We start from the raw sequence: 16,909 nt of genomic DNA, 5'->3' as shown, positions 1-16,909 counted from the left end.
TCATATTCTTTTGGACAAAATGGCCCTCCTGAGAAGTCTCCTCAAAGCTCCTTTAACATCCTTGTTTCTCAGGGTGTAGATGAATGGGTTGGCCATCGGAGTAATAACACAGTAAAACAGCGTCAGAGCTTTGGTAAGGTCTTGAGGGCTATCCCCCGAGGGCTGCATATAGATGTAGATGCCAGGGCCATAAAATAAAGACACCACCAGTAAGTGTGAAGAGCAAGTGTTGAAGGCCTTAAGTCTCTTATCAGCGGAGGGGATTCGAAATACAGCTTGGGCAATACAACTGTAAGAGACAAGAATCATGGAGAGGGGACCCATTATCAGAAAGGTGGCCACCACAGCTAAAGTGACCTCGTTGACTGTGGTGTCCACGCAAGCCATCTTAATAACCCCGGGCAGCTCACAAAAGAAGTGGTCTAGCTCCTGGTTCCCACACAGAGGCAGTTGGACTGTGAGCGTGGACTGCAGCAGTGAATTCACCAGACCAACAAGCCACGCGGTGCCGGAGAGCCGCCGGCAGTGCTTAGGGTCCATGATGACGGAGTACCTCAGAGGCTCACACACAGCCACGTAGCGGTCTAAGGCCATGATGCCAAGCAGGACACATTCAGTACAGCCTAGCCAGTGGAATATATAGGCCTGGGCCATACAGCCTATGTAAGTGATGTTCTTGTTGGGGCCCCCCAAGTTGAATAGCATTTGGGGTACAGTGGTGGTGGTGAAACACAGATCCAAAAAGGAGAGGTTTGTGAGGAAGAAATACATAGGACTTTGGAGTTGGGAATCTAGTTGAGAAACCAGAATAATAGCAACATTTCCCAACAGTGTGAATGTGTAGGAGATCAGGAGGGCAAAGAAGAGAGGGAGATCCAACCAAGGGTATTTGGTAAAGCCCATAAGAATGAGATCCTCTGGGAAACTTTCATTCATGTGCTTCATTGAATTTTGATGGGAGACACTTGCTAAAATCAAGGAAGATATGAGTGATTTAAAAACCCCAAGTTAGCAGAATTTTGAAGACATGAGGAAAAATATATATACTTTTTTGGGAGAGAGATGAGTTACACCCTCAATAGAAATCATAAGATTAATGAATATAATAATTACAATTAACATGATAAAGTAACATTTGAAAAGTCCTTTCAGGGCACCTGGGTGGCTCAGTCGGTTAAGCACCTGCCTTCAGCTCAGGTCATGGTCCTGGAGTCCCGGAATCAAGCCCCACAGCGGGCTCCCTGCTCAGTGGGGAGTCTGCGTCTCCCTCTGCCTCTGCTGCTCCCCTTGTTTGTGCTCTCTCTGTGTCAAATAAATAAAATCTTAGAAAAAGAAAAAGTCCTTTCAGCAGACAAGTTTCAAATATATACATTTTTTTCCTAAATCAAAGCACTGTGTGATAGGTTAGTGGCCATTATTGGTTACGGTGCTTTTGTATGATTAAAGAAGCCCTTGGGCGGTGGGCCGTGTATTCTTCCAGCAACTTTGCAGCTAAGGGTACATGTGGTATAGATTTGGTCAATCACATGCTTCTATACAGGATTTGAAACTTGGTAAAAGGAGACAAAAGAATGAGGAGGGGGGAGGGGACAGTTAGAGCAGATGTCTTCCTGATTAGTGTCCCAGGTGACAGCACTAAAGGATATGTCCTACACGGTACCTTTCTGGAGTGGGATCTTGGCTATACCTTGCTTCCCTTCATGTCTGCTTGTTTGTCAAGTTTGGTTCTTCACCTTTCACATTGATTCTGTGAACTACCACTCTTCCAATATCTTCTTTCTGCTTAAATTCTCAATTATTTTTTTGAAGATTTTATTTATTTGAGAGAGAGAGTGAAGGAGAGAGAGCATGAGTGAGGTGAGGGGCAGAGGGAGAAGCAGACTTCCCGCTGAGCAGGGAGCCTGATGTGGGACTCGATTCCAGGACCCCAGGATCATGACCTGAGCCAAAAGCAGACACTTAACTGACTGAGCCACCCATGCACCCCCAGAATTATTTTCTTTGTTTACAACCAAGGACCTTGACTAATACAGAAAATGGTACCAGAAAGCGGGTTGAAATTTTCTGATCTCTTGTTAGGGCACTGATGAGGAAAGAGTGGGACTCCAAGAATTTGAATGCGGATATATGTGGCATTTATGTGGCACCCAGGGTATTCATGGTTCCCCACCACCCACCCTCCCATTCTAGCCAAGGCACATTTCTTTTGTCTAACAAAGCTGCCTTGCTTGACAGTGCTATACCTACCAAGAAAATGCAAAGATCAGCTACAGACTGGGAGAAAATTTTTGCAAAAGACATATCTGATAAAGGACTGTTATCCAAAATATATAAAGAACTCTTAAAACTCAACAAGAAACAACCCAATTTTAAAACAGGCCAAAGACCTTAGCTCATCTAAGAAGAAATACAGGTGGCAAATAAGCATATGTAAAGATGTTCCACCTCATACGTTGCTAGAGACTGAATGTTTAGTCCCCCTCCCCTTCACAAAATGCATGCATTACACCCTAATTCCCAGTGAGATGGTATTAGGAGGTGGGGCCTTTGGGAGGCCGTAGGTCATGAAGGTGAGCCTTTAACTATGGGATTGGTGCTCTTATAATAAAAGAGAACACACAGACCCCTTGTACCTCCCTTGTACCATGGGAGGTTACAGCTCGAAGGTGCTATGTGTTAACCAAAAAGTGGTTCCTCACCAGACAGCAAATCTGCCAGTGCTATGATCTTGGGCTTCCCAGCCTCCAGAACTGGGAGATAAAGTTACAAGCTGCCCAGTCTTAGGCATTTTGTTTTAGCAGCCCAGATGGGCTGAGAAATATGTCATCCGGGAAATGCAAATTAGAACAATGAGATACCACTACGTGACTATTAGAATGGCCAAAATTCAGGACAATGACACCGAATGCTGGAAGAATGTGGTGCGATAGGACCTCATTCATTGCTGGTGGGAATACAAAATGGTACAGCCACCTTGGAAGATAGCCTGGAAGTTTCTTACAAAACTAAGCATACTCTTACCATACGATCCAACAATTACCCTTCTTTCTTGGAGACCTTATAAACTATTCATGGAAGCAAGATACTTCATAAGGGGAAATGTATGTAAAAGAAAATTAACATGCCCACAATTCTCAAGACATAGAACATGGCCTTAATATTTAAAATCAGAATATTTTGGTTGATTCACTTACAGTCATTTATCCATTTGCTCATTAAACTAACATAACTTTTATGCCTACTAAGCCCAGGGCACAACAGTAGGCACTGCAGGGCAGGAAAACTAACCTCCATTCCAAGAAGATTATATACCAGTATCTCTCTACATATGCATAAATAACTAAGAAACACTAAAAATGTGCTAAGTGCCATCCTAGATATACCGGTAAAGGGCGAAGAGAATCTGGAGGTGGAAGGAATCACGTGTAGGCAGGAATCAAGGAGCTGGTGGTATCGTGAAGGTAAGTGCTACTGAACTAAATCTCAAGTACTAGACCTGGATTGGGCGGTGGTTGTCTTAGAAGATCTGAGAAAGCAGAGACCTTGAGAGCAATGGGGGGGTCAACAAGAAGTAGACTCATAGGGGAGACACCCAGAAAGGTGTGGGATCGGAGGAACCACATACCTTGAAGGTGATGGGTATGGCACAAAGTGAAACCAAGAGGACTGTGTGAGAGACCGTATGAGGAACAGTTAGACCCCCAGGTCCCAGCTTCACCAAGTGACTGCAGGGGGCAGCATGTTTGCTCCTCTGTGAAGGTGAACTAGACACACCTCGGACTTGGGGACACCAGGCAAACCTGAGAACAGGAGGGGACTGAATGAAAATCATATGGCACTCTGTTTACCCATCCGTGACGCTCAACTTTTCTCAATTATCAGAACACTGGCAGCCGTGTCATTACAACTTAATCAGGAATTCGGAGGATTTGTCGTTTGAGAAACAGTCCTGGAAAAGACCTGCGTTTTCAAATGAAGATTTTAAAATGAGAAGCTGCGTTCACACTTGATTAGCCTACAGTGAAAGCCATCCATCAACAAGCCCCTCGTATTCACAAAATTCCAATCAGCACCGTGGTGTCTCACTCTGAGATGAGCGGATCAGAACAACCAAACATCCTAGGAAAGCTTTTAACTATAAGAGAGAGACAAAACCAAATATGAGTGTTGTTGTTGTTGTTTTTAAAGAACTCAAATATAAGAGACAATGGAGGGAGGAGAAAACCTCAGGTAACATTAAGAAGATATTGTAACCTTGAAAAAAACAGAATTACTAGAAAATTGGGGCATAGTTAGAGAACATGAAATAGTAGTTGAAAATTATATGATATAAAGGAAGGTTAAATAAAAGGTTTGAAAGGTTATGGGAAATTCTTAGAAAACAGAACAAAAATATAGATACAGAAATGGAATAAAATAGATTAAAAAATTAAAGTATCAGACTAGGAGACCTGCAGGTTTTAGAGGAGTTGATTAATAACACTTCTGTCTTCTCTTCTTGAATTCAAGACAAAATGAAAAAAGGACATAGATGCCAGAGAGAGGATCAAAATGTGTTTGCATTTTGTCGTTAGAGCTGTTGGAAAATCACGGTTTATGTCATGCAATCAACTCATCTTGCTTTTTCTCCACCTCTGAGAGCACTTACCCCATCAATTACTGGCACAAATGGACAACCCCCCTCCCCTGTCCCCAACAGACACACACACACACACACACACACACACACAGAACCACATGATGAATCTGTGCCTATAGGTCTGGCAAATGGCAGAGCAGAGCAGGGTGAGTCCTGAAGACAGGTTACATTCAACCAGACAGAAAGTGTCTGAGTCAAGCAAGCTTAGCTCCATGTGTAAGCTTACCAATCTTAATTTATCACTCTATGCTTTTTAAAAAAGATTTATTTATTTATTTTTTTAGAGACAAAGCTGCCCCTAACATCATATATTAATTGTACTTCAATTTAAAAATATACAATAGGGGCGCCTGGGTGGCTCCCTCAGTTAAGCAGCTGACTCTTGATTTTGGCTCAGGTCACGATCTCAGGGTCCTGGGATGGAGCCCTGCGTGGGGGGGGGGTCCCCACTTGGCAGGGAGTCTGCTTGTCTCCCTCTCCTTCTGCCCCTCTCCCTGCTCTCTCTCTTAAATAAATAAATAAATCTTTTAAAAAATAAATTTAAAAAAATTTAAAAATATAATATTGTAGGTTATACTTCAATTTTTTAAATTAAAAAATTAAGTTTATTAATCTGATAAATTCCTTTTTCTTTCTCAAAACTATGAAGGAGAGAGTTGAGAAAAATTGGGAGCATTCCCCCATACATTTCCTACCTGGTGAATGTACTAGAACTTCTTCCACTGTGTTAAAAGCGGGGATTAGAAAATAAGTGTTCTTCCTCCCTCATCAACATTCAAATCCAAATTAGAGTTCTACCTAGAAAGAATATAGAAAATGTAGAGGAAGAAATCAGCCAATGAACTTATCTTTAAAAATTCCCAAACTAAAAGACATGAGTGTCCAGGTATCCAAGCACAGTGAAAGAAAAAAGACCCACATCTGGTTGCATTATCCATGAAATTCAGATAAACCAGGATGAGGTGACCCCAAAGACTTCCAGAAGGGGGAAATATGCATATGAAGCAGAGTACCTAAAAAATGGCCCTGAACTTGTCCACAGCAGCCGTGGAAGTGCGAAGGCAAGGAGCAACGGAAGGGGATCTGAGCAGCCCTAAGTGACGACAAAGGACACCAGAGAGGTATGCACGTTCCGACAGATGGGGGCACACATTATCAGTGACTGCAGCACAGGGCACACAAAGCGGAGGAGTAAAACCAGGCTGTAAAAATAGCCTGGGTGATAGGGACAATCTTGAATACTAGATTAAGGAGCCCGATCAAATGAAGATGTTTTCGGAACGGCTGTGAAGTGGTGGGAGCAGCACTTAGAACATTTACTAGGCCACTGGAAGCTGGGGGGTTGGCTGGAAATCTGCAGGAGTCACGGGAGAGAGGCTGAGAATGTCAGCTGGGAAATCAAGAGCCAGGTGTTCATGAGGTGCTGAGAGGGCAGAAATTCAGGGAACAGAAACGGGTGTATGTGCGAATTCATAGGAATACGTGATTCAACCAGAAAAGGCCTCCTGAAAAAAGGTCAGTGTAAAGCTTGGCCTGTGGGTCCATTCACCAGAGGATGGATTCCTGCTTCCCCAAGGCTCCTCCAGGTCGACTTGACCAGCTTCCCCTCCACCAAATGTCATGCAACTACCTGTGTCCATGGCCAGGATGGTTTGTTGCTCTGTTGAACCACCAAGGACAGGGACGGGGACAGACAGGCAGAGGCAGTGGCAAAGGAACACGTCTCCAAAAGCAGAGAATCTACTAAACTACATTTGCTAGCAAGTTCACGCATCTGCATGTAAGATGGAAAAGAGTAAACCAAGATCCCACATCAGCCCCCCCTCACCAAAAATCCTCAATACTTTGGCTTACTGGTCATTGTTCATAATGTTTTTTTTTTTTAAGATTATTTATTTATTTATTTGACAGAGAGACAGCCAGCGAGAGAGGGAACACAAGCAGGGGGACTGGGAGAGAAAGAAGCAGGCTCCCAGCTGAGGAGCCTGATGTGGGGCTCGATTCCAGAACGCCAGGATCACGCCCTGAGCCGAAGGCAGACGCTTAACAACTGTGCCACCCAGGCGCCCCCATAATGTTTGATCTTCAAATTTATCTGCAGAGTATTGGCCTTTAGAGAATTGATCTTTAGTGGCTTGACCTGCTTTCTCTCCTGTGTCTCCTAGACTACGGGAACTCTTGGACATAATTCTGAGATTGAAGTCAACAAATGACAGCCATTGGACTGGCATAATGAGAAGTCGTTTAGCTTGTGGAGTCATGTCACCCTGCCTGATCTTATTCAAAATTCAGAATCTTCATTTTCTGTCTCAAAACAAAATAAAACTGAATAACACCCAGTACCATCTAGGCTGGGGTGCATAGAGAGAGACATCACCAGAACATACCTCTTCTCCTGTGAACTTGTATTAAGCAGGTGTCATTCGCTATAAAAATGTAGTCAAGAGAAAGGTTGCAAAAGGGTTGGAGTCCGAAAGTCCTGAGAGAGGGAAGCAGGCACAATCTGGCTAGAACTTCAGTATGAGCCACGAAAGGTCTTGACGTGGCAGGTAGGGTGAATGCACCTCTGATTCAAAGGCAGATAAAACCCGTTCTCACCCGTTACGCCAGTGGTCCCGGAGGGGCTATCATTGGAAATGCATCTCCCTGGAGAAGCAGTATCCAGCTTTCATTTACAGTTCTGGTTGTGATTATAGATTACATCAGTTCTTCCACTCATTAGTCCATCTTAATAGCAAGGGAGAGTAGGATTTACCCCAACAGTTTTCAGAAAGCAAACGAATGCTCCATTAATAATGATGATGATAGTAGCTTAATACATGTAGACGCTTTTCATGAATGGTCTCATATAATGTTCCTAACAATTCCTTGAGGCGGGAACCATTATTGTCCTCATGTTATAGTTGAGGAGTCATTTGTCCTCCATGTGCAAGGCTCACACATTTTCAGAATTCAAACATGAAGTGAACGCTTTGCAAGTGTCATGAGTAAACATCGGTTTTCTTATGTCTGTAGTGTTTGGGGTACATGCTTACTTGATCTGTTCAACCATATTGAAGGCTCATTGGAGACAAGGTTCATGTTCTTTCCAACTGGCTTCAGCATGCTGTTAGTCAAATGAAGTCCTCCTTTTATTTCTTACAAAGGCAGGTACAATTTCCAGCCATCTCTGTCATAAGAAGAATATCTCAGAGCAGGTCTCTTCTCAGGACGAGGTAGAACAGAAATAATCTAAAAAGTACTTTTAAAGTAGGATGCCTGGGTGGCTCGGTTGGTTGGGCATCTGCCTTTGGCTTGGGTCATGAACCCAGGGTTCCGGGATCAAGTCCTGCATCAGGTTCCTTGCTAGGCAGGAGCCTGCTTCTCCCTCTGTCTGCTGCTCCCCCTGCTTGTGCTCTCTCTCTCTCTGGCAAAGAAATTTAAAAAAAAAAAAAAGTGCTTTAAAAGCCAAATCCTTGCTAACTCTGCAACAGTGCTTTTATCCCACACTTACGCCACATCCACAAAGCTCCCTCTTCAGGTGTCACTTTAGCTAATTAGATCCTGTCCTGATGAAGTTGTCACTCAGAGCTAAGCCGTACAATTCTCCCTCTCCTACTTGTTATGGACAGAATTGTGTTCCCCCCTCCAACTCATATGTTGAATCCCTTTACCCCTAACGTGACTATATTTTTGGGACAGGGACTTAAAGGAATTAATTAAGGTTAAATGAGATCATAAGAGCAGCGCCCTTACTTATTAAGACTGGTGTCCTTATAAGAAGGGAAAGAGATACCAGAGCTTCTCATTGTCTCACCGTCTCTCTCCCTCTCTCTCTCTCTCTCTCTCTCCCTCCCTCCCTCCCTCCCTCCCTGAAAGGCCATGTGAGGATACAGCGGAAGGTGGATGTCTACAAGGCAGAGGAGAGGTCTCACCAGGAAACAACTCTGACATCTGGCCTCCGGAACTATGAGAAGAGAGACTTCTGTTGTTTAAGCTGATCTGACATTTTGTTACAGCAGGCCTTGCTGACTAATACACTGTGTTTATATCAAAGGAATCAGGAGATGAGGAGCGCATGTCCCAGGCAGTAGCAGATAGAGCCTAGAAGATAGAGAAGATCAATTCACTTTGTCCATACGGCCTGATCGCTCTTCATGGAGAACTTCCTACACAGATTTCCGAGGTTTTATTTTACATTTTCCTCTTCCAGGATTCAAACACGAGTCAGTTGTTCACTGGGCAAGGACTTTCTCACAGAAAACAGAAAGTTATCTCAGCCCCCCTAAACCATAGGAATAAGGTTTGAGATTAGTCTAAGTTGCTAAATTTTGTTTAGCTCTTGTAGCCAAAACCTTCATTCTTGACCCTAAGGAAGATAGAAGACAGATATCATGAGAAAAGCATGGGTTCTAGAATCAGGACAGACTTGGGTTTGACATTGAACTTTGTCCTTACTATGTGTCTGTGAACGTTACTGAGCCTGTTTCCTCATCTTCAAAGAGCTGATAGACATATTTGACAGGATTGTTGGGTTGATTAAGTGAGAGTGTGTCTGCAAACACCTGGAATATTGTAGACTTCCAATAATTCTAATTTGGTGATCGGAGGGTAAGTAGATGTTACTGAATTAGTACAAAAGTGCTAGGCATTTGCTGACCTCACTTTTCGTTCAGCTCTGTCTGGAAAGTGGAGTTTTGCAAAGGTCATTCACTTGCTTCAAAATCAGTTGGCGTACTTGCTAAAAGTATGCATTTCCGGGTCCTTCACCAAACCAGAATCAAAACTTCTGGGGATGAGTCCCAAGGCACTGTATTTTAACAAGGTCCCTGGGTGATTTAAATGCACACCCAGCTTGGGAATCACTGCATTATGGGATCGTTCTGTGTTTTTAATTGCAGGACTAAAATTCAGTTTCCAGTGGGGCCAATTTATTTACTTCCTTGGGGACCAAAACCCTTCCTTGAAGACTGAAAACGTATAAGAAAATATACATTAGTATTTTATAATTTAGTAGTATTTGGAAAATCATATGTAAAGCATAACATGCCGGGTTATCTCGAATCACTAATTAATTATATGGGAATTCAGAAAAAGGCTTTAAGAGTTGGGAACATTTGTGTTGTTCTTCCCCCATCCCTCCAAAAAAGAGAGGACAAGAGAGGACCTTCAGCAAAGATATCAGAAAGAAAGTTACTGACTTTTGGATTTCTCAGCTCTCAGAACCACAGGGTCCGTTTTCATTCTGTTTCCCTCTCTTACAGTTGTTATCACTCTGATCATAAAGAAACACATCCCTTTTTCTTGAAAGTGAGAATTTTGCAGTCACAGCTGCTTAGGGGTGATTGGATCACAGCTTGCAGTAACACTGAACACAGTGGAGAACAGGGAGCTGAGGGGTTAATGGAGAAATAAGCTTCCCGAGAAGAGGAAAAGCCGAGGCCCCGCTGGGAGTCGAACCCAGGATCTCCTGTTTACAAGACAGGCGCTTTAACCAGCTAAGCCACGGAGCCCACGCGCGCGCCGGGGCTTGTGCTGCACCTGCCCCTGCACCAGATGCGGTCGGCGCGCCAGAGCCGCGCGGGGCAGCCGGTGTCCCGGGAAGACGCGCGCTCACCCGGCGGCGCCGCGGGCGCGTGAGGACTCCCGGCACCTCGCTCAGCCCAAGAACGACCCTGGGCAGCAGTCGGGGCCCCGCTCTTGCGTCCCAGCTAGGGCGCGCGTTCCCGGAGCGGCCTCGCAGCGCAGACGCCAGGGTCGCACGCGCGAACGTAGCGTCTCTCAGGAAGGGGCTCCGGGCAAGACTCTTGGGCCGCACGCCCAGGGCCGCCCTCGCGCTCGGCAGGGACTCGGACCGGGGTTGGGTCGGGCAGAGAAGAGGGTGCGGGGACGCGGAGCGCGGCTGTCAGTCACGTCGCGGTCTCGGACCCGTCACACAAGCGCGGGTGGAGGGCGGGGGGGGGGGGGGCAGGCGCAGGGGCCCCGCCCGCCCCAAGGTGTGTCCTGGGTCCAGGTCCAGCCCTCCTAAGGTGGGGAGCAGCTTCACGGATCCTGCGGCCCACTACCCTGCCCGCTCCTGCACAACCAAGGCCTCGTCCTGAGAGCAACGCGCCATCAGCGGGCGGAGAGGGGACGCCTGCTTCCCTCTAACACCATCCTCGAGGTCGCACCCCCGCAGTGACACGCACCACCGAGGTCGCACCCCGCGGTGACCCGCACCCCGAAGTTGCACCCCCGCGGTGACCCGCACCCCCTCCCCGAGGTCGCACCCGGGGCGCGGAGACCGGGGCTCGAGGGAGGCACCTGGCTGCAGTGCGCGCCCGTGGGAGGGACCTGGGACTCCCGGGGTCTGTGGGCCGGGCCTGGACGGCGGAAGTGGAGGGGCGGAGGGGCTGAGCCTGGGAGGCGAGACTGGGCGTGGGAGGTGACCCCAGAACCCGGCCAGACGGCGCTATGGGCTCCGGACCGCCAGGACCTCTACTCTCCCCACCCGGAGGGCCTGAAGACCCTCACTAATGCAAACGGATGCCCGCCCTAAACTTTGGGTGTTTGTTTCTGTCTCTGTGTCTCACTCTTTGTCCGCACGCACAACCGGGACTTCAGCTCCACTCAGTAGGGAGGATGCAGGGATGGGCTGGGATCCCCCACGACTTCCACCCGCACAGTTCGAAAACACCTCCCTGCTGTCTCCCGCGCCCCCAGACGCAGCCCACCGCACACCCGAGACTCAACTCAGCGTGATCTACAGATTCAGTGCAATCGCAATCAGAATTCCAGCAAGTCATCTCACGAATATTCACAAACCGACTCTACAGCGTCTATGGGGACACAAATGACTCAAATAACCACCACGAAACCGAAGAACAAAGTTGGAGGACTGTCACTACGTAACCTCAGATTTACCATAAAGTGACCAGAATAAAGTCAGTGTGGTGCTGGTGAAGAAAATAGACAAACAGATCAGTGGAGCAGAAGAGAGAGCCCAGAAATAGACCCGAGGAGTCGACTGATGGCTGAGCGAAGGCCGTACATGGAGCGAAGAGGGTCTCTTCAACAATGGTGCCGGAACAACGGGATGTCCACGTGCAGGAAAAAGTGAGTCTAGTGCAGAACTAGACACAGACCTTACAGCCTTTACAGAACGTCACTCAAAATGGATCCTAGACCTGTATTTAAAATGTAAAACCATCGAATTCCAGAAAGTAACACAGAGGAAACAGGTGGCTTTGGGTTTAGTGATGACTTCTTAGATACAACACCCAAAACATGATTCATGAGAGGAAAACGTGATAACGTTGGACTTCATGAGAACTGAGAATTTCTGTTCTGCAAGACACTGATCAGAATATGAGAAGACACACTACAGATCGGGAGAAAATATTGGCAAAAGACATAGCTGAGAAAGGACTGTTACCCAACCTTTGCAAAGAACTCTTAAAACTCAACAAAAAAGAAACAACTCAATTTATACTATTTTTTCCCACAATAATAAGCATACTCTTTAATCCCTATGGCCTCTTGACCCCACCCACCCACCTCCCCTCTGGTAACCACCAGTTTGTTCTCTATAGTTAATAGTCTGTTTCTTGGTTCCTTTCTCTCTCTCTTGTTTTCTCTTTGCTTTTCCCCCCTCTGCTCATTTGTTTTGCTTCTTAAATTCCACATAGGAGTGAAATCACATGGTATTTGTCGTTCTCTGACTGACCTATTTCCCTTCGCATCATACCGTCTAGCTCCATCCATGTTGTTGCGAACGGCAAGGTTTCATTCTTTTCTCAAGGCTGAGTACCATCCCATTGTACCTATAAACCACATCATCCTTACCCACTCATCGCTCAGTAGACACTTGGGCTGCTTCCACAATTTGGCTATCGTTGATCGTGCTGCAATAAACACAGGGGTGCATGTATCCTCTTGAATTCGTGTTTTTATGTATTTTTAGGTAAATACCCAGTAGTGTGATTCCTGGACCATAGGGCAGTGTTATTTTTAGATTTTTGAGGAACCTCCACACTGTTTCCACAGTGGCTGCATCAATTTCCATTCCCACCACCAGTGCACGAGGGCTCCTTCTTCTGCACATCCTCTCCCAACACTTGTTCTTTCTTGAGCTGTTCTGACAGGTGTGAGCTGATATCTCACGGGAGTTTTGATTTGCATTTCCCTGACGATGAGTGAGGTTGAGCAGCTTGCCATGTGTCTGTTGGCCATGTGTATGTCGTCTTTGGAGATGTCTGCTCATGTCTTCTGCCCATTTTTTAACTGGGTTATTTGTTTTTGGAGTTTTGTTGTATCAGCTCTTTCTATGTCTTGGATACTAACCGTTTATCAGGAATGTCATTTGCAAATATCTTCTCCCATTCACTGGGTTGACTTTTAGTTTTCTTCGTGGTTTCCTTTGCTGTGCAGAAGTGGGTTTTTTCTTGATATAGTCGCAAAGACTCAATTTTTTAAAAGTGCAAAGATCTGAACAGACAACAAAGAAGACGCCGAGATGACAAATAAGCCTACGGAAAGTTGCTCACAGCGTATGTCATTAGGGGATTGCAGACGAAAGCAGCAAGGAGATACCACGAGCTAGCGATTAGCGGGCCCAAACCCAGTACCCTTGCAGCACTAATGGTCGGTGGCAATGTGGAGTCACAGGAGTCACAGCTAATTCATTGCTGGTGGGAACGCGAAAGGGTGCAGCCACTGCGGAAGTCAGCCGGGCAGCTTCTTACAAAACTCAACAGTCTTGCCATATGACCCAGTGGTCACGCCTCTCTGCACTTACCCAAATGAACTAAAAACTTACAACCACACAGAAGGCCATATGCAAATCTTTACGGTAGCTTTATTTATAATCGCCAACACCTGGAAGCAGCCGAGGTGTCCTTCATCAGGTGAGTGGATAAACCAACCGTGGAATATGATTCCCCGACAGCAAGAAATGTTCTACCAGGTCACAACGAGACGGGAGGGGTCGTACGCACACATCACGAAGTAAAAGCAGCCAATCTGAAAAGCCAATCATCTTGAATGATTCCAGCGTTATGACATTAGGGACATGCAAAACTATGGAGACAGTGAAGAGGTCAGTGGCTGCGAGCGGTTCGGACGGCGGGGGGGGTTGGCTGTGGGGAGCACAGGAGATGACTAGGGCCAGGAAAACATTTTTTGTATGACACTGTACCGGTACGTACGTGTCATTACACACTCGTCAAAACCCATAGAAAGTCCAATGCAAAAGATGAATCTCACTAGAAGTGTGGATTTTAGTGACTGATGATGTGTCAGTATTGGCTCCGTAATTATAATAACAGATGCACCGCACGAACACAAGGTAATAATGGAGGAAACTGGTGGGGGCACTAAGAGGTAATGTGGAAACTGTCCTTTCTGCTCCATTTCTTCTATAAAACTAAAACTGCTCAAAAAACATAAGGTTTTAAAAATGTCTAAAAGGATAATGAACTGTGAAGACAAAAAATAATGTTTTTTCTTGAAAAACTAAAAGCACAGCTATCACATGACCCACCCATTACACAGGCGGTTACTTATCTCAGAGAAGCGAAACTTACATCACACGAAGCCTGGATACGAACGTTCATAGAAGTTTCATTTCTCAAAGCATAAAACTGTAGGTGCCAAGGTCCTTCAGCGGGTGGAGAGTTAAACCCTGGTCTATCCACACCATGAGATATCGCTCAGCAATAAGAAGGAACGGCTAGTGGCACATTTAAGACATACATTCATCTCAAAATAGTTATGATGAGGGAAAGCAGCTCATCTACGGGGATATGTGCTATGTTATTCCATTTAGTAAAAATTACAGAAAATGCAAACTAATGTATAGTGACCAAGAGAAGAATGGTTTCCTGGGGATGCCGGCGAGGTTGGGGGGAGACAAGAGAAGGACTCATTACTGGGCAGCATGAAGTAGTTTGGGAAGTAATGGATATGCTGGAACCTGGATTGTAGTGATGGTTTTATGTGTGTAATCGTATCACAAAGCTAAAAAATGTGTTCATTGGAATACATTCAGTGCATTGTGTATCAAACGAGCCTCAGTAAACGCTGTATCCCCTTTTTTTGAGAGAGAGAGACACAGAGAGAGAGCGTGCACGATGAAGCAGAGGAGGCCAGGGGCAGAGGGAGAGGAAGAGAGAGAATCTTAAGCACACTCCCCACTGACTGCAGACCCCCTGCAAGGCTCAATCTCACCACCCTGAGATCACGACCCTGAGATCACAACCCTGAGATCACGACCCTGAGATCACGACCCTGAGATCACGACCCTGAGACCACGACCCTGAGATCACGACCCTGAGATCACGACCCTGAGATCACGACCCTGAGACCACGACCCTGAGATCACGACCCTGAGATCATGACCGGAGCCAAAATCAAGAGTCAGACGCTAAAAGGACCGAGCCACCCCGGCACCGTGCACCTCCCTTTAAAAAAAAGGAATGAAAAGGAATCGATAAGGATGTGGAAATTATAGTGAATTTTTCCATGTTAAGCAAGCGTGATAATAGCTAACAGGGCTTCTGAAAGAAGATACGTTTAAAATATACACATCGATTTTAGGTCAGAAATGTCAGTGAATTTAGGGGTGCCGGGGCGCCTGGGTGTCTCAGTCGTTAGGCATCTGCCTTCAGCCCAGGCCCTGATCCCAGAGTCCTGGGATCTAGCCCTGGGATCGAGCCCCGCATCAGGCTCCCTGCTCTGCTAGGAGCCTGCTTCTTCCTCTCCCACTCCCCCTGCTTGTGTTCCCTCTCTCGCTGGCTGTCTCTCTCTGTCAAATAAATAAATAAAATCTTTAAAAAAAAAAAAAGAAATGTTAGTGAATTTAAAATGCGCCAGTGTCCTTTTGTTATCCAGAGAATAGGAAAAGGGACTGATGAAAGTTTAACAAAGTAAACTTTGTTTTAATGTGTACTTACTTGTTTTCACGTGAGGGTAACCACGAACACGGAGATACAATGTATGACTTTAAAACCAACAAAAGAAAAATGTCACTTTTGGTGATAACACACCCAATGAAAACCATTAATCCAGATTTTTAAAAATGTGCTCAGACACCTGTGGTTCCTGTCAGAAGGACACCAGTCAGGCGGTTCCTGTTAAGGGACAAGGCAGAAGAGGAACTGGGCTCCCAGGGATTCCAGGCAACTTCCTGCCCTGAAGCCCTTGGCCTCTGTGATTAGAAAAGTTCAGAGAACGCAAAGGGGCGGAGAGGCTACAGCTGATGCCATCGAATGTGCTGTTCAGAAAGTTTCCTGATGTCCAGGGCCATGAGGTCCCAGAGACGAGATCCCAGAGATCCCCCATGAGATCCCCGACGTCCTGGCTCTGCTTCTGCGCCGGGACGAGCCCCTCCGGCTGGGCCACAGTCACTGGACATGGTCCTAGGGCAGCAGGCTCGGGCAGAGCGGTCTGGTTGGGCACAGCGTGAGTTTCAGAAAAGAACTGGAAGAGAGCCCGGTTTCACTTGGATGAAGGGAAGACATTGCCCTAAACTATGGGATTTCTGCCCTAAACTATGGTGAGAAATAAACAGGGTAGAGGCAGAGGCCATGGTGAGAGGGCTCTCCCCCACTCCTCATCCCTGCCGAACAGACTCGGAGAACAACTCACGGAGACGCGGGATCTCCATGACGACTTACCGTTGCCTCCTCAAACCAGCTTCAGGAGGCGTACCAAGTGGACACCAACTCCAGTCTTTCAGGGAACCGGGCAGCGTGGCAGCCTGGCATCTTAGGACAGAACTGCTCCCCCTCCCTGCGCTTGTATAACGGTCCTTCTGCGTACCCCACAGACTCTTCATGGCACACACAGGAGCCCCACGAAGGTCTCGAGAGCGTTCCACGAGCACACCCCTGCCAGCTCCCACAGAGAGAGGACAAAAGGAAGGAAGTCCCCACACTGTACGGTGAAGAACCCGGCTGATGATGGGGTCATCAGCTGCGCACAGGGACCAGCCCCCGCAGGCATGGAAGCCACCTCCCGGGGCAGAGGCTCTCGCCTCAGGAGATGATTCCCAGGCCTTGACATCCAGCTAGAATGCTGTTTGCCTGGCTGAACTCTGAACATCCAGAAGGGATTCGGAAAATTCATTCTGCAGTTACTTAGGACTGAGGACTCCTTCCCTTCAAGCGCATCCCTCTTAAATGGGAAAGTCTACCGTGGTTGTCCTGTACCTGCCCCACCACTGCATTTTGGGGAGCAGAGAACTTGTGGCTTTCACGGCTGCAAATGGAGAGGAATTGCGCCCAGAATGGCTTCTACTAGAGCCTAACTCAT

At 46.6% G+C, this 16,909-nt stretch overlaps 1 protein-coding gene and 1 non-coding gene across 2 annotated transcripts; both read right to left on the bottom strand.

Annotated features, from left to right (window-relative positions):
• Window positions 1–945, bottom strand: LOC113248145 (olfactory receptor 2B11-like). The gene has a single exon (XM_026489527.2). The coding sequence runs from the start codon at window positions 943–945 to the stop codon at window positions 1–3; it is 945 nt and encodes a 314-aa protein (XP_026345312.1).
• A 9,112-nt stretch (window positions 946–10,057) lies between these two features.
• On the bottom strand, window positions 10,058–10,131 carry TRNAT-UGU (transfer RNA threonine (anticodon UGU)). The gene has a single exon. It is a non-coding gene; the product is annotated as a tRNA-Thr (tRNA).
• Between the last annotated feature and the right edge of the window lie 6,778 nt (window positions 10,132–16,909).

This window comes from Ursus arctos, unplaced genomic scaffold (assembly GCF_023065955.2).
Source record: "Ursus arctos isolate Adak ecotype North America unplaced genomic scaffold, UrsArc2.0 scaffold_31, whole genome shotgun sequence".
NCBI classification, from domain to species: domain Eukaryota; kingdom Metazoa; phylum Chordata; class Mammalia; order Carnivora; family Ursidae; genus Ursus; species Ursus arctos.
The sequence above is the reverse complement of the archived record's forward strand: the minus strand, read 5'-3'. Positions and strand labels throughout refer to the sequence as shown.

Coding starts and splice junctions, on each gene's coding strand:
- LOC113248145 (XM_026489527.2), bottom strand. CDS start 945: ATGAAGCACATGAATGAAAGTTTCCCAGAGGATCTCATTCTTATGGGC.